Source organism: Neocloeon triangulifer, unplaced genomic scaffold (genome assembly GCF_031216515.1).
Source record: "Neocloeon triangulifer isolate White Clay Creek 2 clone unplaced genomic scaffold, ASM3121651v1 ptg000014l, whole genome shotgun sequence".
Classification (NCBI taxonomy): Eukaryota; Metazoa; Arthropoda; class Insecta; order Ephemeroptera; family Baetidae; genus Neocloeon; species Neocloeon triangulifer.
In genome coordinates, this window is record NW_026775556.1 from 172,790 (window position 1) to 198,971 (window position 26,182).

Here is a 26,182-nt window from a genome sequence, read left to right on the forward strand (position 1 = left end):
TTTATCAAAGTATTTTAATGAAAGATGTTTTTAAACTATAGAAAAATATAAACATAATACAAGAGAAAAAAATTAATAAAGAAGACTAAAAATACTTTTATTGATTTATTTCACCCCCTGAACAGTCAAATGAGTTATAAAATGAAAAATAAATTAAACGAATAATTAAATGAAAAATTTTATCTTATTCCGATATTAATCTAAATTTCAAAAGTTTAATAATAATTTTAAAGCAAAATCACATTTTATTATTTATAACTTCTTGAGGAAGCTTTTAAGAGAATCCTTATATTTTTTGTTCAATGAATCTTCTCTCAAATCGTAATTTTAAAAGATTTTCATGTCAATTATTAAAAAAAAAAAAAAAAAAAATTAGGCCGAGAATGTTCTTCTCATTTTGGCGAAACCAGGAAGCGAGAAAAGTGCACATTTACGTGCATCGTGCGTTTTGTTTTCGCAGCGCGTCACATTGTCGGCGTGTGATTCACGTGAGCCAATTTGCGTTCTGGCGCGCGCGGGGGCACCAGCTGTGGATATCCGAATTGTTAATCGGCCTGGTGCACAGTGACATCAGAGCAAGCACGGCCGTGACTCAAGAAGAAAAACAAAGATAGACGAATTCCGCAAAGGCGAATGCACTATACTTTATTTTTTCTACGGAATTAAATAATAGTCGCGCGCCCACCTAGGCTTGACGGATCAGTCGGCGCGCGCGGGCTGCAAACTCTCGGGGTTCGTTTCCCGGAGTCTGTGTGACGCAGCATATAATTATTGATCAGCCGACGCCGAGAGCCGAGACCTGCTCACTTGCGCCTCTGCACATTATTTCATTCACCCGCTCTGCTCCAATTTGCCGTCTGCGGGCGTTCTCAATTTTACACTCAAAAAAATGTCTTATACAATAAATAATATTATTCCTGAATGATTATTTTGTATTAAATTGTACAAATGACCAACAAAAAACATTATCTTTAGATCAAAAATAAATAAAATGTTTCAATTTTAATATAATTCAAATTAAGTATTGTTGGTGATTGAATTTAAATTTCGCTTCAAAATTTCAAATGACGGTTAAAAATGGCTACTTTTCTCGTAAAGTAAGTCAGTATGGAGTGAAAGGATCCCTCAATCGTCAAAATTATTCTATTATAACTTTGTTGATTTCATCATAATTGCCTCAACTTTCTGATCAAAACTACAAAAGGGTCAACACCTTGTTAAAATAATGAAATTTTAAATAAAAAAGGAAATTTTCTTAAAATAAAAATTCTAAAAATGAAGAAAGTTTGGCCAAAAAAAATGTATAGGAATTTCTGCCACCAGATGTGTTCCAAATTTTATAAGTAATTTTCAACGCTGTAAGTTTTATGGTCCTTAATTATAATTCACTGACAAAATAAAAGCAAAATTAAATTATTTTCCTTCGTCTCTCTTTTTCTTGTTGTTAAGTTTTTAAAGCGCTTACATTTTTTCATTTCAACGTGAAATGATACTTTAAAAAGAAATCTCTAGTATAATAAAAATTTAATGATTGATTTTTTACCTTTTAGCAGGTTGAAGAACCAAGATGATTCATAGAGAGCGCAGATGAGCATACGTGGGATCGGCTGGTCGATCTCTTGATGAAAAATCCGGATCAGTGACATTCCATTTCGTATCAAGTTGTATAATTTGTGGACCGCATCACCTCTGAGGCATGCACGTGTTGACTTTCGCAGTACGAACTATTTATAATTTCATAGAAAAGTCTGTTAACGCCCTGGAAACATATTTTAATGCCTCTCGGATTTTAATTAAAACCAGAGTTAATCCCAGCGTTGTTCTGGTAAAATGCGCTCTTTTCAATAAATACATAATGAAAATTGTCAATAAAAAGGCATATATGAAATCAGATTTTTCTGATAATTGGAGTAAAGATATTATAAAGAGTGTTTTTTATTATTAATTTTTGAGAGCTCAATTTTTTAAGATAAAATTCAAGGTTCTCAAAGATAGGCAGCCGGTGCATCCTCAATGCATTGCGGTTACATAAGACTAAAAAAGTATTCAAAAAATTTTTAAAATAAACACAAAAATGAAACTGTAACATACATTTTATGTAATTTAAATTAATAAAATATTAAATTTTATAATGATCTTGTTTGTTAAATTACCATTAATTTTGCCACATTTAATAATTATGTAATTGTTTAAACTTCAATTATTTATAAAAAAAAAATGAGTTTCTTTTATGATGGTCAACAGCAAATTTTGCAGTGTTTTTGGTGACGATTGCGCTCCTCTCTCTTGTGCAGCCTCTCGCCGAAGGACCAATTTCCACAGCAGCTCAAATCAATCCTCTGAAGTTTGATTTTTTTGTTCTCGTTGAAAGGAAAACGTGATGTATCGGGCGAATGTGCTTCTCATGTAAATAAAAATGAGTCACGCTACTGGCAATGCACGCGGTGTGTGTTAAATTAAATGTATTGTACAAAGGCCTGCGACAGCACAGCACTCCTCTCTTTCTCTCTCTCTAGAGAGAGGCGAATGCAATTCTTTTTAGGACGGAAATGCCTGCATTCCTCCTTGTATTAAATTATGCAGCTCTCTTGGACAGATTTGGTTTTGTGAGAAATTGGAACAAGAAACAAGGCGGTGTGATTTATTTTCAACAAGGTTTTTTATTGAAAATTATCGCATATATCCTAAATTAGAATCTCGTCAAATGAGAAACAATCAAAGATTCTAACAGCAGAAATTATTTTCATCTTTTTTTGCGTGAAATTTATTTGTTATTTTTTCAAATACGTGCGCGTGTGTAAATATATGCAAATTTATGTATACTCATGGAAAAACTGGTGGATTATGTTGCTTGAATTATTGATTTCGAATGCGTGTGGTCTACATTAATTAAACCGGTGGTGTGTCTTAAGCGCTATTCAGCCCGCGAGATCGGAGCCCAATTCCAACACAGCGTGAGATCTGAGCTGGTGAGTTACTTTCAGGAAAAATGTCCTACGAGACTAAGATTTGAAAAACCGGAAAAAGTAACAGCAGCGAATTTCAATGCATTAATAACGATTTTTATTTATTTCTTCAAAAGGATTGAAAAAGTGAAATTCAATTTCAAAATCTCAGTATTGAGCAAAATCTTAAAATTTTACTCAAAAATTTTGATTCAAAAACATAATTTTTCATTTACATTTTTGACCAATCATTGAATTTTCGTTTTCAACCAAATTGACAAAGTTTTAAATTTCTAATCTGGGCAAATCTCACTGCTGGAATATTTTATATTTATTTACGAGACTATAATAGTAAAACTAAATTCCTGGAAAATAATTAACAGTATTTCAACTCTACACAGCACTCTCTCGCTACCCCAACTAATGCACTTCATGTTGAATTGTAATTTTTTATTTATTATTCCTTCATAATTACGGGTTTTTTCTCAATGCATAATATTAGTAGTTAAATTACTGCTTTTTTCTCTAACACAGCATCAGCAACAGTGATCAAAAAGTTAGTTCTTCCAGAGCGTAATATTATTATAGGTAAATCTTTTAATGTTATAGATCGTATTTGAAATTATGTACAGCGTCGCAAAGCACATTTCATGTTTATATAATTCTGAATCTCGCCCTTCCATATGTACTCGAATCAAATTTCTTTCTTTTGAGCTCGAAAAAGGTCCATTCAGTTTTGCCATCTTTGTATTATTATTTTTTCTTCTCATTCACACACACGAGAGTGAATAGATTTTTTGTATATATAATACGCGAGTTTCTTCTTTCTCAGTTTATATTTATTTCTACCACTTTTGAACACAAGAAATACTTTTTCTTTTTATATTTGTTTGCATCGTCCATCTAGGTTTCATTATTTTTCATATAAAATATTTACAATACTCAAACACGTGTGTTAATAACTTTAGTATAATTCTTCTTTAACCATCAAACCACCTTTTATTTTAGCATCCATCTCCATTTTCCAAAAATGTAGTATTTTAAATTTATTATTCCTTTCAAACTTCGTCGCCTCTGATTATTTCAACCTTTTTCTTTCACACACAAAACGATCTTTTCCTCTCTCTTCTTATAACCAATGTTAATTAATTTTCATTTAAATAACGCATTTTTTATAAGTTATACAGACTGTGTGTTTAAACGGGTGTGTTGCCTTTTGCCTTTTTTAATTTCTCCTTTTTTTTCATTCAACATCTAGAACAGCAATTGTTTCATACATGCTACCAGAAGTAATAGTGTCGAAATTTCATCGACCATCACTTTTTGTTGGTTGTTTTTTTTTTCTTCTTCTCTATTATTAATATATTAATTTTTATTCATCATTAATCACCATCAAGCTTCGTGAATCAGTTTTCTAGATATCACTCGGCTCTATAAAATCTTTGTCAAATATACAAATGAGTGAATAAAACTTCGGTGATTTAAATCAATCGCATTTTATTATTTAAACATCGAACCAACGAACGCACTGTCAATTTTATTATTATTATTATTTTAAATTACTTCTTCTTCTTCGTTTGCTTTCCATTTTTTTATTCGTGTGTCTGTGAGTCGCAATGTGTGTATGTGATTGTTTTTTCCTCTCCTTTTTTTTAACTTGCCATAAGTGTTTGTGTGTGTGAGTGTGTGTCGTGTGTCTTTATTTAACAAGTTGAAAAATGCAACAGACAGAAGGAGCGGCGTACGCACTACGATCGTTTTTATCATCAATCAACAAAACGATTACATACAACAGTTATCGTCTTATTCGTATTTTTTTTTTCGTTTTTTTCTTTTACTTTTCACTGCGGAGCAAAATCGTGACAAATCAATTGCAAAATGAAAACAAAAATCATGAAGCACGCGATTGAAATTGTTTTTGTCGTTTTCTGGGGACAAACAATTATATATTTGGTTGTTTAAAAATCGGTTTTTGAAATCATCAAACTGTACTGGAATGTAGTAATAATAATTTTTTGTTCTGCTCGTAGGGGGCGTTCAATAAATCTGAGAGCTACTTTAACAAGAAGGGCCCTACTGTTGAAAGTGTGTAACCGGCACAAGAAGTGAACTGAGTATATTCTTTATTATTATCTCTTCAAAAATTTTCAACGTGTTTTCTCGCAACATTATTTGTTTTCTCTTAAAAACATCATTTTCACATTCCTTTTTCATCAATGGCAGGATTTTTGATGCACTTTTGTTTGGTTTCTTCATTTTATATTTTCATCTCGCTCGAATATCGTATCTCGATAATTTCAATTTCTTTTTTTAAAATCAGGAGCGCAGACTACATGATAAGTCTAGTAAAGGTTGTTTTTTTTGTTTTACTTTCGTCGTGAGTGTGCATAAAAGCCACTATTAAAGTTGTCTCGTGTGTTCTTTTTATTCTTTTTGAGCAAGGACAAAACTAGAAAAAGACTTGCTTTCGTCGCGTCGATTTTTGGTATTTCTTTCCATTCACAGGTCTATGGCGGTCTGAAGGGAGGACTGATTTTGTTTCTCACTCGCTTTTGTAAAAAAAAAAAACTCAAGAGAGGGGCCTGCATTGCGAATTTCTCGGGACTTGCGGAGGATTGATGCGATATTGATCAGCAATTTTGAATTATTTGTTTTAAATTATTGGTTTTATTCTTGATGAAATACCTCATTGCGTTTTATTCATTATAATGAATTAATAATATCTTCATCATCTCATCTATACAGGCCGTCATGTATTGTGTGTGTGTCGTAGGCAGCTAAACAATTTCTCATGTTGTATCATATCATAATGATATTAATGGAAGCAGCAAAACCTCATACAGTAGTTTTATACAGAGTTGTCTCCTTGCCCCTTTCAAAACTTTAAGCAGCTTCACATCAAATCCAATTACAAAACCAAAACCTTGATTTATATATCCTTGAATTTTGATTTTTTTTTTTATACAAACAAAAGTTCTTCTTCCATTTTGTTTAATTTATTGTATTTTTACTTAAAATCTCCTTCCACTACAGACATTGAAGTTGCCGTTTCTTTCTTTCTTTCGCCGCACGTGAATCGCTCTTCATTGTTTTTTTTTTCAAGATTTTTCAAATTCCATTTTGTTTTACTTTTAACAACATAAACACTCATAACCTCTCATTTTAACAATTTATATAACACTTCACGCCACAAAAATATAACTCGCACATAATAATTATAGTTAGTATTAATAAAATGGCAGTGTCCTCAAAAGCAATCGTCTCCGGAGGTGCCGCCGCCGACCGCCCTGAGCCACCTTTTCCCGAAAGGTCGCGCCAGGGCGACGCTCAACCGAAGGGGCGCTCGATGGTCGGCGGCCGCGCGCGGAGGATCGTTTCCGAAGACGCGGTTTATAATAAAACGGTCTCAATTGCTTCATTTAATATTCAAAAGGGGAACAACAGATTTTTTCGAGTGTTTCCTCTTTCGTTCGCTCTCTTTCTCTCGCCGTGATAATACTTTTCGCGATTTTTATACAACAGTTTTCTCAAGAATAGAATGGTCTCTAGCACAACAATTTTGAATAGAACTTTTTGTGTGTGTGTTTATACTAAATTTATTATTTCCAGCACAATTCTGCTTCATTTTATGTGTGTGTGTGTGTATAATATATTCGCTTTCAATTCAATCGAGAGCCAATGATCGGACATTTTTTTTTTCTTATACTCCTTGCCACTGCGGTTAGTTAGTGCTTTTTCTTTATGTTCCTGTGTGGTGATGTGTGCATTTACTCTCTCATTACGTCTCAGCACTAAACTAATAAAAACAAGATAAAAGTAGTGAAGAAGATTTAACAGCATTTTTACATCTTGGTTTATTTTAATTTTCTCTCTTTCTTTCTTCCTTTCCATGTGAGTGTTGCGTGTTTTTTGTGTGTCGTTTCTCTTTCATTTTTCTTTTTAAATAGATTAACCAACTCGCCAGAAACGAACAGACAAACAACTCCTCAGCATTTGTTTTTTATGTACTTGTAATTTTAACTCTCTTGTGAACAGTCTAGCAAAAAAGAAATGCTGCTTTACCACTTTTCCTTTTTGAGATGCATATACGAGTAAACAATATACACATTGAAATACAGCATTTATTTTTTCCTCAAATATATGTTTTTCGCACTAGCACTTGGATTTACTTCTTCCGATCTCCTTATTTTTTAAATCATCATCATTTTTTTTTTTGAAATTTTTCTCTCGTTATTACTCTAGCCAGTTTTTACTGGCGACAAAAAACAAGTTCAGTTCGCAGAAGTGTCACTACTGTTAAATGGTGGCCTACTAAAACGTGGCTCCAGCAAAGAATAAGAAAGCGCTCCAATGTGATTTTCCTGCAACATTCTCAATGAACTCGCGTCCGCGGCGGGGCAGCAGCGAATTCGTTGATTTTGGCTAGCTTGCAACGGAATTCTCTATGGGTTCTTTTCTCTTTCTTATTTTTCCATGGTGGCAACATGCAAAGAAGCAATCGCGTGATTAGAGGTGGGACAGCGGTCGTCGGATGGCAATCTTCTTTCTCTTCCTCGCTTGCTGGCTGAGTTTCATTTGATCCCAATCGACGGTCTTCTGCTCGAGACAGGCCTGTATGTGTCTGTGTGTATTTGAGTGTGAGTGTGCTTTTTTTGGTTTGTAACGTAAAAAGGTCTTTTGGTGCGGGAGGGGGACGATGCTGGCGATCCGGCGGCAATATTGTCCCCCTCCCGGTGCCTCCACTAAGTCCACAGCCCCTGGTTGGAATGTGCCACTATTGCCGCTTGCTGCTGCTACTACAGTTAATCTGGTTGGTAATTATGCTTGGAGCGTTGATATTTCATCGATAATTATTCCTTATCATGTAAAGGCAAAGCGACCTATGAATGGATTCCCTCTTTTTATATTTATATAGAGATATTTTTCTTTTTTCGGTTTTGATTTCTCGAAACACGTTGTTGTTCTGCCGATGCGCGACCGCGTTCTCGTCCCAGGAGGAGGAGGAGGAGATGATGCTGAGGAATAATGCTGGCATTGTTGTCGTCGAAATGGTTCTTGTTGGCAAAGCGAAGACGGATCAGGTCGCCTCAATAATATAAAAGAAAGTAGGGTAGTCGCACATGCCTTGAAAGGAGAAGTGACGCGTCTAGTAGTAGGTCTCCTGCTCCAACCAGCCACCGGGATTCCGGCGCAGGTAAAAACGACGGCATTCGTCATACACGAAGATGGTGATGGAGAAGGGAATGGCTGGCAGCCACCACACGAACCTGCAAACAAAAAATCACACAAATTAGATAGAGCCAAATTTATCAAATCACTTAAAAATTCCCCAATGATTGAAATCAATTGCAGAGCATTTCAAGAAAATTTAAAAGCAATGGTTTAAAAAAAGGAAATAAATAATGAAGAAAAGTTTTGCTAAGGATATTGAGCTTCTTATTTAGCATGAAGTTTGGTCCCAAGTTCTGATTTGTCAAATTGAAACCCATCCTTAAAAATCAGGATCCAAAAAATGAGCCCTAGACTTTTCAACCCCAAAATATTTATATCATTTCTTCCAATGTTATTGAATTTTGTTAATAAAAATTGGCTCTTACTTGAGAGGGTACATCCTGAGACCCTTGTCCATGCCAGGAGTGTAGGAGAGGAAGGCGGCGAGGGCGGTCTCGAACACCAGACCGAAGTTCAACACCCAGTTCCTGCAAGAAAAGAATAATTTGTTAATACAAGAAATTACATTTTTTGAAGTCATTTTACCTCATGCCCTGGTGCACGATGGAGTTACGCCTTGTCTTGCAAATGATCAAGTCAGCCCATTGCACAATCACAATGGACACGAAGAAAGCAGTGTGGCAAGTGTACTCAAGGGTCTTGCGGTCACGGTAAGTCTGCGAAAAGGAATAAAAATTTAGGTTTTGATTAAAAATTATGCAACTTGGCAGGCGCGGGTGACGAGCAGGTTGCATACCTTTTTATTGAATTTATTTCATTTCACTTCAAAAGCAACGAATTAAGAAGAACAGGGTAATTTAAATATAGCTTTTAATTTAATATTATATTTCACTGCTTTTCTTAATTCAACACTTCAACTTAAACTCGAATTAAATCAAATTGATCCCAATTTTGAAAAAGTATTTATGTTGTAAACAATAAATTCATTTTAGGTTACGAATGAATTTCTTACCCATTCCTGACCATAGGAGTCGGTAAGATCGTTGACAGCCTTGGAATCCCACTGCTTGCGGATTCCGAGGAGGTCTCCGGGAAGGAAGCCGTTTTCGGCCATGATGACAAAGTAGACAAAGAAGCCTGCAGCAGCTTGGATCATGCCAATCTGACCGTAGGCCATGGAGATGAGCCTGGATACGGGAACAAGAGCCAAGTTAGAAAATTTCTAAACATCCAAAGTTGACGCCACCAATTTGAATTTTTTATTTTTACTCTCAAAAAATTACTATGGAAATAATTTACAGGTGGCATTTCGAAAAATCTTTTTCAAGCAGAGCTGTGAAAACAAGCTACGCAAGAGAATGAGAGAGAGAGAGAGAATTCTTATTTTTTTTTCGCAAAAGAAGTGAGAAGTTTTTTATGCGAAAAGTTAGTTTTTTTTGTAAACACACGAGATTAGTTGTAAGTTGTAAATAAAGAAAGGCAGCAAGTATAAAACCAAATCAAAGAGCAGCAGAGGAAAAATATTTACACCGAAATACTCACGGTTTTGCTCCTCGCTTGCACACATACATATTTTTTTTCGGTTCTACACAAAGAGATACACACGTATAAATGTCCGAAAAAAGCAGTGGTTCAATTCTTCCTCGTCCTTCTGCGGCCGGTGTGAGCGACAGTGTGAGTGAGTGGTTGTGACAAAAAGGACCAACGAACAAGAACCAGACAAAGAAAGAAAGGCATTCCATAGCACCTATGAGACAGACGCACACCAACAACCAAGGAAACGAAAAGGGCTTGCGTCTAACACACAAACCAAAATAATGGTTTGAAAATATCTCCATTGCATTGATTTTTCTTTTTTTTTCTCAAAAATTGTGTTCGGAAAGAAGGGTGAGATGGGTGAAGGACAAAAGCATGAAATTAGATGAGATTGGCGCACAATGAGAGAGAAATATCAGGAGTTATGAAGAATGAAAGATTCAGGTCAGGATTTTTTTCTGTGCTTCTCCTTCTTTTGAAAATCGTCCACAGTGAATTGAGCTTTGTACACAGCATGTTTTCTTTTTTTTTTAATTGTGGCACTTTTGGTCTCAAATAACACCATGCTCAGGGGTCAGCCGTATATAAAAACTCTATTGAAAAAACCGTTCTAAAACATCAAAACTGGTGAAAAGCTTCAAAAATTGTTAAGCTTCCTTTCGGCAAAGTATATTTTTGTTTGTCGGAATCGTGTGTTGGTAAACTTCTGCGTAACATGCGTCCCTCGTATGTATGTACACCAAACGGAATGTATATAAAAAAAAGAAAAATTACGAATTGACCAAATATATTAAACACACTGATTTGAGAACCGACGACATCGATTAAAAGCACATTTATCACTCGCTAAAACTAAAAAATATCAAAATCATATTGATAGAAATAACTCTTGAGCGTACGAAAATCATCGAAAAAAAATTGCTTTGAATTTGAAACAAAAAGTTTCGGAAAAAGGAAAAAAAAGAGAAAACCATCGAGTTGAGGCTTATTTAGTGTGTAGTTTTTGGTCTGTTTGCAATGAGCCACAACCCACCTTCGGTTGACTAGATTATCCCTGTAAGGGTCACGAGGCTGACGTTTCATGATATCAGATTCTGGTGCCTCGTAGGCCAGAGAAATAGCAGGTACCTAAATAATATGGCAGGCCGAGTTAGTGGTAGTTGAGGAGAGCAGTATGAAAGAAACAGACTAGTTCAAAATCAAGATTAATAATAATGAGACAGTATTTTGTGGTGAGAGAGCAAGTTAGATAGGAGCAGTAGTAATAGCAGTGGTGGTGGTTGTTCGTACTTGTGGTTGCTTGGTGGGTGGGACAAATCGCATTTCGTAAATATAATTATATGATCAAATGAAATTATTTTATGCAAAAATCGAGATAGGGCGACCGGATTCGAATCTCGGTTCGTCCGCATGCGCTTGACCCAAAATCAACAAGGCGGCCTCCATGTTCAAAACCAAAAAAGGTCTCAATTACAGTGGTGATTCAAAGAGAGGAAATCAAAAAATCTCGCAGCGAGTGTGACAGGGTAGTGAAGCGGCACGGACACGCAGACAAAAATACAGACAGGCAAAAAATAAAGTAATGAATCTGAGCGAAATCAACGGAAAGTGAAAAGAAATCTGGACTAGAGTTACGAGTTGAAAATCGGTAAATAATACTTTGGTATTTCAATGGGCAGGCAGAATCTGATTGATGCCGGCATTCGCGTACCTACCTTGGACGAGCGAGCGACCAATTCGGAATTCGGACTTTCAGCTTATCATTTATATAATTGAGATATAAAAAAATATGCACGTTTTTATTTGAAAAGAATTGCTCTGGAGATTGGTTTAAATTTCACGACGCATCTCATGACAAAACAAAGACTAGACAACCCAAAACCAAGGAGTGGATAGATAAAGAGAAAGAGGAAAATATATATGTATAGATAGAGAAAATTGCTGCTTTTTCTTTTTTTTATAGAAAAATAAGAGGCAAATAGGCTGCTGGCCTCGACGGTTTAGTTTTGGAAAAATTACCTTTCGTTTACAAGTTTATCTGAGAAAGGATTTCGCGGCTGACGCTTCATGATATCAGATTCGGCTTCCTCGTAGGCCAACGAAATGGCAGGGACCTGATTGCGGGCACGGCACAAAAATCAAAGTAAAACAACAACCAAAGGAAAACCAACAACATGTACAAAAATCAACAGGCAATATGGAATATTTTTTGTTGAGTCTGGATCAATTGTGAAAAAATTGAGTTTTGTTTGTTTTCGCAAATTTTCGCAAATTTCTAATCCTGTTTGCAGATTTAAAAACTCTCTATATTGAAAAGGCAAAAAACATCTGAAATATAACTCTTTTGCTGCAGGCAGGGCACAGTTATATAAAAAGCATTCAGTGCAGGCTGGTATAGTGTGTGAATCTTTAAAAAAAAAATTAAAAGGCTAAAATCTGAGGAACCAAAAGTGACGGGTGGGGAAATTCAAACCGCCAGTGTGAAACTTATTTTTTTTTTCAAAATTAGGCCAAGCTTTGATATATTTTTACTAATTATCATGTCAGGGGAATTCAGTGAAATTATTTAGATTGGTGAAATGCAATAATAATTCTGCATCATTGAGGAAAACTATTCTAATAAAAAAATCCGACTTGTCAAGATTGACTATCTACATTTGAGACGAAATTTTGCCAAGATCTGCCGGTGAGGGATTTCAAGTCTGAAATTTCTGGCGTTGAAATCCCTCAATTCGAGGTAATAAAGTGTATTCAAATTTTTCATGTGTCCAATCAATCTGGTCACCAGGTTAAGTCACTCTGCAAAATCCACTTTTCTAGCAAATGGTTAAATTAAAACTTGTTAATATTCACTCATCGGAAAACTCAGCAAACCAGAGAAACTAAAAATGTCACCTAGCTACCTTTCATTTACTAATTTATCAACATATGGGTTGCGTGGTGGGCGTTTCATGATATCTGCCTCAGCTTCCTCATAAGCAAGGGAAATTGCAGGCAGCTAATTGTTCGGTGAGAAAAATTGTGTCAATTAGAAATGGACTAACATGGAGAGAAATAAAAGTACTAAACATATCAAATTCTAAACTAAATTATTCTCGGACGAGAGTTGTTGACCAGCTTTGAATCCAATTAATCAACATTTTTTGTGAAAAACTGGGACTTTGCTTGGCCAATTGGTTTTTCTTTAAATTTAAAAGTCCCAGTTTTTGGTATTATAAATCCATATGCCTTCAGAACAACACAGATTAGTGACTCATTTTGGGCGCCTGTTTTTTTTTTAACTGCAGCCGAAAATGAGCCAAAAGTTCATGATATAAAATTTATTGCAAATTTTGGACTGTTTTCGCAAAATGAAACCATTTGACAACCTTCGAGGAGACGGACCAAGAGCAAAGAAGTTCAGAAGATAAAGAGAACTGTGATTTTCTCTAGAGATGAGATTGCTCAATTGAACCAAAAATTGGTTGTTTTTAACTCCTGGACTTAAATGTATTTATGCAAAATATAGTTAAAAATTTTCTAGCAATACTCAATTTAAATGATTTTATATGAGATTCAACTTGCTACAAAGAAGAGAAGAGAATAGCTTACTGGAGAAAGTGATTTGAACTTTGGGAGTTACCTGCTGTTAACCAATTTATCATAATAGGGGTTTCTTGGTCGTCGTTTCATGATATCTGACTCAACATCTTCGTAAGCCAAAGAAATGGCAGGTATCTAATTGCAAAAATTTAACAGTTAAGCATCCGAGTTCACAAGTTTCAGATGTAAAATTGATCCGAATGTTATATAAAAAATGCATTTTTTTCAGGAACAGTCCAAACTGCAGTATGAAAAGGTAGTTAGAGAGAAATGGTGGGCTCGGGTCGGCCCACGCATACTCACCATGTCGGTTCCCAAGTCAATGCAGAGAATGGTCACGGTTCCCAGAGGCAGTGGCACGTCAGCCAAGATGAACAGCAGGAAGGGCGAGATCTCAGGGATGTTGGAGGTCAGGGTGTACGCAATCGACTTCTTCAAGTTGTCGAAAATCAGACGACCCTCCTCAACACCAGTGACGATGGAGGCAAAGTTGTCGTCGAGCAGAATCATGTCAGCGGCTTGCTTGGACACGTCGGAACCGGCAATACCCATGGCAACACCTGGAATTCCCTCGGAATGAGTAAAAAATAAAATACTTAACCTAGAGATAGGATTTTACCAATGTCAGCCTTCTTGAGGGCGGGAGAGTCGTTGACACCATCACCAGTTACAGCCACAATGGCACCCATGCGCTGGCAACCCTCAACGATGATCAGCTTTTGCTGGGGTGAGGTACGGGCGAACACAATTTCAGTGTGGTGCCTGAAAATTAATAAAAAAATGTTTTAAATTTTCTATTAAAATTAGAATTGAATTTAAATTTTAACTTTAAAATGTTTTAAATCAAAATAAAAGAAGAATAACTTTTTGTACTATTATTATATCAGTTTCTTTCTTATTTTTAATTTACCTGAGGATTTCATCCAGGTTGTCGGAGGTGAGTTCACGCAGTTCAGAACCGTGGACAACGGCGGCCTTGGCTTCGCGGGGGTTGACTTCGGAGACGGGGATGTTGAGTCGCTGGGCAATGTCCTCAACGGTTTCGTTACCCTCGGAGATGATTCCTACAGACTTGGCAATAGCCTTGGCAGTGATAGGGTGATCGCCAGTGACCATGATGACCTGCGAACCAAATTTAGTTTAGCAAATTTTCATACTTTGGGGTTGGGAATTGCTGACCTTGATACCGGCAGATCGGCACTTGGCAACGGCGTCAGGCACGGCAGCGCGGGGAGGGTCAATCATGGACATAAGTCCGACGAAGCGGAGTCCGGAGGTGGGGAAGTTTGGATCGTCGGCGTCAAACTTGAATCCAACAGGGTACTTGTCAGAGGGCAGCATGAAGTCGCAGAAGCCGAGCACACGCTCGCCCAGGCCGCCCAACTCGAGGTAGGCGTTGTTGAACGCCTCCTTCATTTCCTCGTCCAAAACCTTCTCCTTGCCGTTGATGAAGATGGAAGAGCAGCGGTCCAGGATGCGCTCCGGGGCACCCTTCATCACCAGGATCTGTCTGGGGTCGTTGGCGTCCTCGTTCTCGTGGATCGACACCTGGAACTTGTTGGTCGAGTTGAAGGGGATTTCGCAGGCCTTCTTGTTGCGTTTGCGGATCGACAGGACGTCGCCAAGGGCCAGTTCCATGCACTTCAGAAGAGCAGCCTCGGAAGCATCACCATTGACCTCCCTGAAAAAATAATAAATAATTTTGATTGCTATTAACGAAAATTCACTTTTTCCCTTAATTCATTACTTAAAACTTTAACCTGAATTAAATAAATTTGTAGGTGATTTAAAAATAAAATTTAAACTGACCTCTTGAGGATGGGCACTCCCTCCTGGTTGGGCTTGAACTCGGCGCGGTTGCAAAGAGTGGCTATCCTGGCGAGGGCCTTGAATCCAGGGCTGGTGCGGTCGTACTGCACTCCGGACTGATCCTCAGTGGTGTCGGCTTCAATGATCTGGTTGTCGAACCACATGTGGGCGACGGTCATTCGGTTCTGGGTCAGGGTTCCGGTCTTGTCAGAGCAAATGGTAGAGGTGGAGCCCAGGGTTTCGACGGCTTCCAAGTTCTTGACCAGGCAGTTCTTTGAGGCCATTCGCTTGGCAGTGAGTGTCAAGCACACCTGGCAAGGCAAGAGTTTAAGTAAATCTGAATCGTTTTAAAAGTTTCGGAACTTACAGTGACGGTAGCAAGCAAACCCTCAGGTACGTTGGCCACAATGATTCCGATGAGGAAGATGACAGCGTCGAGCCAGTGGTAGCCGAGGATGAAGGCAATGACGAAGAAGGTCACACCCAAGAAGACGGCCACACCTGTGATCAGGTGGATGAAATGGTGGATTTCCTTGGCGATGGGGGTCTCTCCAGTGTCCAAGCCGGAAGCCAAACCAGCGATACGTCCCATGACAGTGTTGTCACCACAGCTGATGACAATGCCGACGGCGGTACCTGAGCAAAAATTAAATTTTTTAGTCAATTTCTTTTATAATTAAAACTAAGTTCCGACCTTCAACAGCATTGGTCGAGAAGAAAGCCAAGTTCTTGGTTTCCAGAGGGTTGTCGTTGGTGAATTCAGGGCTTCTGCTCTGAGGTTCGGACTCTCCGGTCAGCGAGGAGTTGTCAACCTTGAAGCCGCGGGCCTCGACGATGCGAATGTCGGCGGGAATTCGGTCTCCAAACTTGACCTCCACAATGTCTCCAAGCACAATGTCTTCAGCGCGCAGGGTGAGCTTCTGGCTTTCACGAAGAACAGTGGCGAACTGCAAATCGTCAACCCTGTTAGCGCTGCCCTCTATTTTTATATTAATTTGTTAATTTAAACCTGGCTGCTAGTTTATGCGTATTGAACAACTTACTCGTGTTAGTCAAACGGCAGACATCCCTTAAAAGATATTATGACTCAAGTAAAAATGCGCCAGGCACAAAAACAACTATTTAATATATATTTTACTTTACTTTTCCTCTCTATAAACTAAGTTTTTAAGAACACTCAACTAGGAATCTAGTTTCAAAGCCTCTAACAAGACTAATCGTCTAATTGTGAGCTGGATTGGTGTCGAGCAGTTTTGTGTCAAGACACCCATCACGAAAAAGAAGTGAATGTTTATCATTGTCTATTTTTACCTGTTAGTACAGTTGAGTGTAAAGATAAGAGAGGTATTATTGGAACTGACAATGAGAGAGTAAGAGAGAAAAGGGAAAGGTATGTTGACGTGCTGGAGTCATCGGATTGAAAAAAAAATGGAGAGTCATTTGTGAGAAGAGTCCAAAATACACCAAAAACACCGAAGAGCTGAATTTTTACAATGCGAGGAAAAGATCAATTAGCAAAATCATCTCTTTTTCTCGCTGGTGATCTTAAGCTCGTTTAACGGGGACAAATATATTAAAAAACACCAAAATACAGCAAATTCTTTTACTTGGGTAGAGGAAATTATTCAAAAAATTGTTTGAAAAAACATCTAGATATTTGCAAAAAATTAAGGTTTGAAGGATAGGTAACTTAGGGTTATACTTACTTGTGGGACCATGTTTTTGAATGATTCCATAATTTTTGAACTCTTGCTTTCCTGGTAATATGAAAAACATCCAGTGATGATAACCACAGCAGCCAGTACACAACCCAGGTACAACTGAAAGTGTCATCGGCATACACGTGTCAAACAACATTCACTTGCAGAGATTTCACACGATCTTCGTCATTTCAAATAAATATTTATTTTTTTATTGTGTTCATTTAAAAAAAATACAGTCGTGATTTGCAAGAAGCTGTATTTGATTGGCCGGGTCAAGGGATTTCAGATAGTTTCGGGGGTGAATAAGAGAAAAACAAAAAACTGAAAAGACGTTAGGAAGGACGTAAGAAGCACATTGAAAATTCGTCTCTCTATGAAATATATTTACACGCACTCGTCACATTTGCACACCACAAGAAACATCTAACAAATCCTGCTAAGTTTTTTTTAAGCAGTTTGAAAAGTTTCCAAGCAAGCTTTTGTGAATTGAGCCGTTCCTTTTTTTGCTGTCGTTTCTCAGTTTTGGCTATCCACAGACACTAATTTTGTGTGATTATTCAATCGAAAGCCAAAATATTGTAATAATCTCCATCTATTTACAGCCAACGTTACCTGGTCGCCTGACGAGGGTGGTTGGAGCCGCTTTGATTCTCTCGACAATCAATATATAGAGAATATATAGAAACCACCAATGTGTGTGTATTTAGAGAGGCGTGTGTCTGTGGGACCATTTACCTGAGGTACCAAGCTTTTAAATGAATCCATGATTGCTGAAGATTTTGCTTCTTGGTAATAGGAGAAGCAACCCGTGATGAACACCACGGCAGAAAGTACAACCCCCAAGTAAAGCTTAGGCAAGCATAAAAGAGAACAAAGAAGAGCAATTTGTTAAAACACAAGACAAGATACAAGGTTTCATGTAAACGTCGGTTAGTTGAAGAAACGCAAGCCAGAGACGAAAATATCGAAAGAATTTTAAATTGTATCTCTGGATTGGGTTTCCAGACAGAATGGTGCAAGATCAAAATGAAATTTGTAGAGAAATTTGAAAGGCAGCAGGAAACCTTTGCTTCAATTTTCAACTTAAACTCTACGCAAAAGGCTTTCTGCTTTTTTTTTAACTGTGTATTGATGGTGCTGAAATGCAAGCATATCTTTTTACTGACTGATTTTTGAGCCAAACCAAATTGAAAAGTAGCTCTTAAATTGACTACTGGTTCGCTCTTGGCAACTCATGAGAGTCCTAGTTTGATCAAAACACTAGTCCGGTTTTCAACATGCTGACTGAATCATGCGGACTTCTTGAGGTAAGATAAAAATATTTTACGAGTGAAAGAGAATTCACGCTACGCATGCTGTTGAGAAATTAGTGCCGATAAACGTTGGCTTCATTGGTACCCATTATTTATTGATTCTAAAACGGACAGCTTGCTTTCTTAGCGAAAAATGATGTGTGAAATGGAATTTCGAATGTACATTTTTGAGAGACGATGTTAGTCAATTATTTCAAACTACTCTACTTTGGTTTCGGACAGATATTATGGCGGCACTGAAACGAAGAAGCAGAATTAGTAGAGATCGGGGGCAAAAGTTAAACGTCGGCCAATTTATTTGATTTAACACAAAATTTGATATCTTTTTTTTTTAATAATGACGTATCGATTGAAAACCAAATTAAAAATTGACGGGATACTTACATTGTCGTCAGCAGGCTCTTCGACTGTACTCGCCTGGATGGAGTAGGCAATGAAACACAGGATTGCTCCAATCCAGAGGAGCAGCGCGAAACCGCCGAACAGGTTCTTACAGAACTTGACCCACTCAGGGGTTTGCTTGGGGGGCGTGAGGGCGTTGGGTCCATCTCGTTCCAGGAACTCCTTGGCCCTGGCGTGCGTGTGACCCTGAAAATAAAAAAAAATAAATGTGTTACAATTTCAAAACGCCGCATTTTCGTGTTTGCTCTGCGATAGGCTTTTTAATTTACAATATACTGAAATGCTTCGTTTTCTTGAGGTAATTTTTTTTTGCCCGAGAGACGAGATAAGCGGTTACGCAAGAATTGTTTTTTATTTGCTCCACCGGCGATAAACAGTGTCATTTTTATACTCACTGTTTCTGGGTTGGTCTGAAAACGTCGGTATAACTCATCTATTGGAACTTTGTGGTGATCAATATCCAATTCTTGTTTCAAATCGTCTAAGTTGTCATCCTTCCCGCGCTTCTTCGGGTTTTTCCGGCGAGACTGAAAAATAATGACAGCGCAAGATTAGAGATGCGGTTATTTATATATTTGAATTTTGATTTGAGTAATAAAAACGGTGCCCGGGGAAATTTGCATAACCAGTTTGGACGGCCAGGTTTTCTTAAATTTGCATACGTCATGAGAGCGAGAAAGAGAAGTGGAGAGGAGCTAGAGGAGGAAAAACTACACCGTGGTCTTGTGACAGACGATCGAGTGATAATTTTCGCTGTGTTTGCTTTTCCTCCACTGCCGCTGAATGCACGGGGTCTATGTTACGGTTTTGTGGCACATGACACAGTCGAGGAAAATAATAGTGCAGGGGAGGATAGTGAACCGCGACTGGAATGAGCTTTGGGCATTTTTGCGGATTCCTTTTCCACTCATCATCGGATTAGATAACACCAAAAGCCTTAGGAAGTCCGAGAGTCGCCCTCGTATCGCAGGAAACAAAAGACTGGCGATTGACCAGAATTACGAACGAAAGTCTGAAGAATGCTTAAATTGTTCAAGACAATGGGACTCTAGAGAGATCGACCCTCGCTCTGCGCATGAATTTGGCCTGCGAGTACTGCATGGGCCTTACGTAACGCTGCGTGTATTGATCGGACAAAAGATTTATAAATTGGGTTGATAATTTCCTTCTGGTAAGAGCAAATGGAGTCAATTTTTAAACAAAATGCATTATTTTTATCAAAAGTTATAACAAAATTATAGTTTAAGAGAGTTTTTGTAGAGCTTTCGGCGGAGGAATTTTTCTTTTCACAAAAAGTGCAAATTTGTTAAACAAACAGAAGGCTTTTTGCGCTAACGAGCAAAGGGCCGACTCTTTAAAACTCTGCGGCTCGTCTCGCCGTGGAATTGAGTTGGAAAACAAACGAGAGCGGCCTCAACCAACTGGCGGTCGTGCCGGGCCGCGCGCATAATTGCACATTTCCTCCGTTGACAACTAAATTGCGGCGCGCATGAGATGCAAACGAGGCTCATTGTAATGTGTCCTGCAGCAACGAGAGAGAGACCAATGAAGGACGTCATCGCGATAAGAAAAAGGACGGGTTTCTTTCGCAACGCCTGCAGTGTCATCGCACGCGGCCGTTTCCAGAAAAATTTCAAGGTTGGGAAAAATTACTCTCGCGCGTGAAAAAAGTCCAAAAAAACGGAATTCTCGCAGCAGGTGCAAACTTATATGTTCATTATCAGGTGGCGCAACATAATTACTGCAGGAGGAGCCACGGGCACTTTCTAAAGCGACCCTGCCTGCGAGTCGGGTCAACGCACTGGCGCGAGTAGCGAAACGGCGGCCGGCGTCCAATCCGCGAGTCACTCCTCAGGTGAAGAGAAAAAAAAAGTAGTCAGTGTGTCATAGAGCAGCGATTTGAATAGACTCGGACAGATAAATCCACTCTCACTCTGCTCGACCGACCTTAATTTCCACTCAGCATGCACGTGCGAATCTCAAACTTGATTCAAATTTGACGATTTAATTTAAAGTAAATAAAGGAATCAACTTTTTTATGTGCCAACTTCACAATGATATATTATAGATTTTTTTTTTTAAACTTTTTAAGAGAATTTATGTGAATCTTTTTGTAGATTTCCTTCATAATTTGCAACTAAAAACAATGCAATTTGAAAGTCAGTTGCTGAGTTTGCAACTTCTTTTTTAAGAATCAAAGTTGCTTGAACCGTGTTTGTATTTATAAATATTTAGTAAAGCATAATTTTCGATTCGCAAGTGGCGAGACCGGTGCGCGCTTTAAAACTTGTCCCTCAACAGCGTGCTCGCTCTCTCAATTTTGCAACATTATTGAACCATCAGCGGAACACGAGGGGTCGAGTGGAAGGCAAATATCGAGCCGCAGCGAGCGAGATTGCAGCGGCGGCGGCGGCGGCGGCGGCAGCGGCAGCGGCGCTCCCCGCGGCCCGAGCCGCTCTCCCAACTGGGATAATATGTATTTTAAATTGGAGCACATCTCGAGCGAGCTATCTCGCGGTTCTTCTTTATCGGAGGTGCAAAGAGCACGAGGTGTGCACGCCGCGCGCGTCTTTCGCAACCGCTAATTGGCGACGACACTAATGCGCTAAGCAAAACTCGCCGGCGAATAATAATTGGCCGGTCACATGAGCGCTGCGTGGTAATTAGAGGAGGAATGCGTGCTGCGGCGATAAGTACGAGCATGTTTTTCGTTTTATCTCAACAACAAAAACGGGAGACGAGCCCCTCCACAGGAGAAATCTCTAAAACCTCGCAATTAACCTGCTCGAAACAAGTTTTTATTATTCAATTTATAAGTAAGAGTTGCGAATTTTAATAAGACTTGAATTGAAATTCGTTTTGAAAGTGACAGCTTCTTCGTGTTTGCTTTTAAATGAGGAAAAATTTAGGCAAAAAATAAATTTCACTCTCTCGCGTGAAGCAGTCAGATGGTGATTATAGTACTTTGTTTTGTAACAAGCGAGTTTCTTGGCCGGTTAGTCAAGAGAGATGCTCTGGCCGAGAAAAATCAAACAGAATCCAGTTTCAAGCGGCTCCCGCTCGAATCACCCGGGAATTCCGAGTGTCATCTGAGCGAGACGGGCATCCCAATTGGGTCAGATTAATTTGTATAAAATTTTAGTTTTGATTCGAAGGCAGGAGAAATCCTTGCGGCGCTCTCAATGAATTTCACTGGGAAATATTTTTAACACTCGCAGCCTGGCAAGGACACAAAAAACTTGGCCCGTGGAGACAAAGGAAGTTTGTTTCGGTAATTAGCCCTGTTGAAAAAACGCTCTAATCTGGAGGGACCATTGTTTGTTTTGGCAGATAAGGAGGTGAATTGAATATAAAAACAGAGATAAAAAAACAGCTGGTTTAAAGTTTTAACTCGTCTCGAACGAATGCAAATTTCGGATCGTCGAGGCCTCGATAAAAGGCGGCCGTGCTCGCGGGTTTCTGCAAATTTCCACTTTTCCACGATCGATTTTGCGCTGTCGGTGGTGTGCGGTGGGGAACCAGTAACATGCAGGGTGTAAAAAACAGGGCCAACAACTTGCGCTGAAATTCTAGAATGCACACACGCACTCACATACAAACAAAGCGCAAAGTAAAAAATATTATAATAAGCGTGACAGGGGTTTTGGAACATTAATTTATTCCTTTCTTTTTGCACCAGTTTCGCCAAAACCGAGAATTCTTTCTTTTCGTATTTGCAGATGTGAATAAGTTGATATAAATTAGTCGAGTTTGGCACGTGCCCAATGCAGCAGCAGCATTGGGCACATCCATCACGGCGAATTCGGCGCTGCACTTTGCAGCAGCGCGCGTGCCCGCCCGCCCGGGGCCGGCCGGGGCGCGACCGGGCCGAAAAACGAATCGATCGGCCGCCGACAGGGCCGGCGAGAAAAATAAAGGGAAAAATCGGGCGAAAGGGCCCGAGTGGGCTGAGAGGCGCCTGCAGAACGAGCTCTCTCTGGCCCGCCTGCTGGTGCCTAGCTCTAGCTCTGGATATTGATTAATCCAACGCGCGACTGCCAGAAGCGGAGGAGCAGTTGGCACAGGCACCGACGCACTCTTTTGCTCACTCGCAAAACAATACAAAAAAAAATTCAAATTTCCACCAATTTCAAAATTCGTTCTAAAAGATTAAATATTGGAAAAAATTAACAGATTAATTTACAAGAAAGTTTTTTATTGTTGGATGAGGTCGCGATTTTTTTTCCTTTTTTTTTCTTCGACCATTTTGGCAAGCACTGGCGCAAAAAGAAAGAAAGAAAGAGGACTTTGAGGACAGGGTGGATACCTTAGCTTTGCCGTCAGCTGTCATGTTGTCGTCGGGCACAGATGGAATGGTAGCTACGCGATACGAATCTGAGCGTCCATGCTAATAAAAAAAACAACAATGCATACGTACAAAACAAAAAATAACAGAAATGTATAAATTAATGGGGCACAAACTCAAATATTCATGCAATCGATAGTCACGTCATCCTTATCTCGCTCGCAATCGATGCATTCTCAAGATTGCATTGACCGATTTATTGATCGGCCGATTTTATAGGCTTGCGTACATAAAATTGTGAGGAATCGTGCTCGAAATATTGATTTTCGCGAGACCAGCAGGTAGAGGAGTGAGTGAGGCCGCGGCCATTTCTCTGCTCACCCGACGACCGGCTGCGAAAATCTGCTCTCGCGAAAAATTCTCATGTAAATTTAGGAGGAGACAAGGAGGAAATGATATTCGGTCCCATTCACACTCGGCGGCGGCACACAAATTTTATACGGGGAGAGAGAGAAGAGCAACACGCATGCAAGCTCCACTATTAATAGACTATTCTAAACGGGCCAGGCCCACAGGCCGGAGCGAGACACGTCTATTTTTGCACAGTCCACTTTTCGCTACAGAGATAAATGTCGGCAGCAAAACTAAATTGGAAAAAAGTAGGCAGAAGCAGCTAAAAAAAAACAAGCACTGGGTTCCCCTAATTTTTTTATCGCACTTCGTCTTCTTCTTCTTCACTATACAGAAATTTCTAACGTGAAAACTAATTTTGAAAAGAAAAAAAATGCATGTATGCACGAATGAAGCTCTGGGGTGGTTTTTTTTAAAGAGAATATGAAAAGTAGTCTCTTCTGCGGTCCACTCGTGTATTTCTGGATGGAGAAGCACTTTGCTACTAACCTTATCACCCATGTTGAATCACTGATTAAATAGGACCTCTGGTATCCAATAAAACAAGTGTTGTGCACCGATTGCGGGTGCGAGAGTTTGTGGTGAGTCGGCGGCGGCGGCTTCTTCTTGAGGTGTTGCTAACAAACTGAATCCAATTCGGTGCTGCCTTTGGAAAAATAAATTAAAAGGGCCGTTCGCACAGATGTATGAGCCTGTGCCGGTCGAAGCCCGAAGAGAAGCTGGCGCTGGCGGTTTCGACGGCAGCAGTAGGCACCGGAGTTGGGGAACGAGGAGGAGTGTGGGGGAGGCGGTAGTGGTGGTACACGGGGTCTGGGCAGGCGACTCAGACGCACCAACCCACTGGCGACGGCGCTGAATGCCAACGGTCCCCGCTAAAGCTCGCTTTATCTGCGCCGGAGAGCGAACGTCGCTTCAGGTCCTTGCACGGGTCACTCGAACTACTGAAATCAAACACAAATTTACTCATTAAAACAATTCAAAATATTTAATTTACAATTAAAATATTGCGTCAAGTTTGTCTTTTTTAATAGAGTTTAATTTATAGCATGATTTTAATTAAAATAATTATTTAATTTTATGAAATTACTTAATTATTGTTCTAAATTCAAGTAAAACATCCGTAACTGAACTTTTAACTATAATTTCTAGCGCCTTTCTAGCAATATTTAAATTTTAAACAATTAAAGTTTGCGCAACATTTTTTTCCTAATTCCGTGCCATTTTCAGTCAGCCTTGCAAAACATGTGCGCGCCTAAACACACTAATTGAGAGCAGCGACAGATGCAAATTCCGCGCCCATGTTTTGCGAGCGGATCAAACTTGGGTTAGATCATGACTGGCAACTTCTTTCTCCGCCCTTTTCTTTTCTTTTGTCATTTCTTTACCACTTAAGAGTGCGAGAGTGCCAAATCTGCAGTACGAGTGAAATTCGCGGCTCAGGCAGATTTCCACTCCTGCCTTGCAAAGTGCACTGAGAAAATAAATAATAAACGTCAGCGCGTTTCGTGACTAATTGGCCGGAGCGCACTTTGCCCTCGCAGCCGTGACATATCAGATATTAATGCGCGTAATAATCTTCAGTGACAGGGCTAACCAAACTAATTCCTTGCGACCCCTTTTAAGAAAGGTCGAAACTGCAATTAGGACAAAACGGACAAAACTATTCATTATTAAATGCGTTTAGGACTTTAGATGGAAATGAAGTTGTCCTTGTTTAAATGGGAAAAGAACATAGAACATAATTTTGTTTGATTAGCACTTCAAGCAAGAAAAATTACAACTTAAATAATAATGACAAAATAATTCACATTTGGAGAGGCAAAGCAATGGTAATTTTTCTCAGCATTGCCATTCATTTGAAAATGTAAGAAAAATGTATACCATTGGAAGAGCTGAATTAGTGAAATTTATCATTGTTTTTAATGGAAATTTTCTAAAATAACTTTTTTCTCGAAATTAGCCTGACCAAAATTAATAAAAATGTTACCAAATCTAGTTAAATTCACCCTAAGTAAATGGAAAAATGAAATCAATAGGTCAGTCGAAAAAAAATTACATTTTGATGTTATGTGAAAGTTTCAGAAGCTTTAATTTTAGTGTAGATATCATATAAGCTTCTTGTTTAAAAAAATTGGAATTAAACTTGATTTTTTTTAACATTCTTGTTTCACGAAGATCTCCACTTTCTTCTCTTTATTGGCAAGTCAAAGTTTCAAAATATCTTGGCGAAGTTGATGTAAAAAGTTTATCAGGGGTGAAGATTCTCACAATAAAAACTGTTATCACACATTTCGGCCCGCTTTCGTGGGGTTGGAACGGCCCGGATAAGGCCGTCTTGGGGGGTGCAGATGGAAAATGCCATCCCCTGTATGTAGGGCACGAGATTTGGGGGAAAAACGAGCTTCCGCCGGCGCGGTGTGTAGTAGATCATCGGCGAGAGCAAAGTCGGTCGGTCGGTCGGAGCCCCGAGTGGGTCCGCGTCGCCGCAATACACTTTATTGAGCGGCGGCTCGGCCGGCTCGTCGTACACCCCACATCGAGTGTAGCATTGCAAAGCAAAGCTGGCCAACTTTGCACGGGCGGGGGGCGGCCGGGGGGAGGGCAGGGGGCGGCCGCGAGCACCGTCACCATCGAGCAAGCGCCACTGACGTCACACTGCGGCGGCGTCACCAAAAACTATGGCTACCAACCCCCCTGGCCCGTCCGTCACTTCACCCCCAGCACGGTTCGGTCGGGGCCTCTTTCGGTCCCCGATCGCAGATTCTGCAAAACCGAGGCCAAAGGTCGTTGCCCGCGGCGTTATGCAAATCCGCGGGGTCGTTGGCTCGCCGTCGGGGTGCAGCGAATGCAGACGCGTTTGGCCTAGATTTTCGCCGACATGGGCGCCGGCGAAGTTTCTCCGCCGAGAGCTCACTCAAAAACCCGATGCACTTTTTGCATTGAAATAGAAAAGAAGGAGTAGATTTTTTAAAAGACAAATACAATAACAATCAGAAAGATTATAAGTAAAATTTCATAATTTTT

At 39.3% G+C, this 26,182-nt stretch overlaps 1 protein-coding gene across 5 annotated transcripts in view; it reads right to left on the reverse strand.

The window, feature by feature from the left end:
- Nucleotides 1–6,031: 6,031 nt before the first annotated feature.
- Nucleotides 6,032–26,182, reverse strand: part of LOC132200115 (sodium/potassium-transporting ATPase subunit alpha) — a 49,204-nt gene continuing 29,053 nt past the window's right edge. The window contains exons 2-18 of one of the 5 annotated variants that reach the window (XM_059625325.1): nucleotides 23,648–24,099; nucleotides 22,769–22,849; nucleotides 18,858–18,989; nucleotides 18,445–18,648; nucleotides 16,751–16,864; nucleotides 15,739–15,991; nucleotides 15,412–15,680; nucleotides 15,045–15,355; nucleotides 14,415–14,916; nucleotides 14,146–14,357; nucleotides 13,855–13,997; nucleotides 13,539–13,795; nucleotides 11,673–11,767; nucleotides 9,130–9,304; nucleotides 8,703–8,833; nucleotides 8,543–8,644; nucleotides 6,032–8,212 (exon numbers count right to left, since the gene is read on the reverse strand). In XM_059625325.1, coding sequence (XP_059481308.1) covers nucleotides 8,092–8,212; nucleotides 8,543–8,644; nucleotides 8,703–8,833; nucleotides 9,130–9,304; nucleotides 11,673–11,767; nucleotides 13,539–13,795; nucleotides 13,855–13,997; nucleotides 14,146–14,357; nucleotides 14,415–14,916; nucleotides 15,045–15,355; nucleotides 15,412–15,680; nucleotides 15,739–15,991; nucleotides 16,751–16,864; nucleotides 18,445–18,648; nucleotides 18,858–18,989; nucleotides 22,769–22,849; nucleotides 23,648–23,659 — 3,114 coding nt within the window. In that variant the 5' untranslated portion in view covers nucleotides 23,660–24,099 and the 3' untranslated portion in view covers nucleotides 6,032–8,091. Of the gene's footprint in view, nucleotides 8,213–8,542; nucleotides 8,645–8,702; nucleotides 8,834–9,129; nucleotides 9,305–10,686; nucleotides 10,782–11,672; nucleotides 11,768–12,556; nucleotides 12,652–13,538; nucleotides 13,796–13,854; nucleotides 13,998–14,145; nucleotides 14,358–14,414; nucleotides 14,917–15,044; nucleotides 15,356–15,411; nucleotides 15,681–15,738; nucleotides 15,992–16,750; nucleotides 16,865–17,482; nucleotides 17,597–18,444; nucleotides 18,649–18,857; nucleotides 18,990–22,768; nucleotides 22,850–23,647; nucleotides 24,100–26,182 lie in introns of those variants that run through there. The other 4 variants (XM_059625322.1, XM_059625321.1, XM_059625323.1 and 1 more) reach the window with 4 other exon arrangements.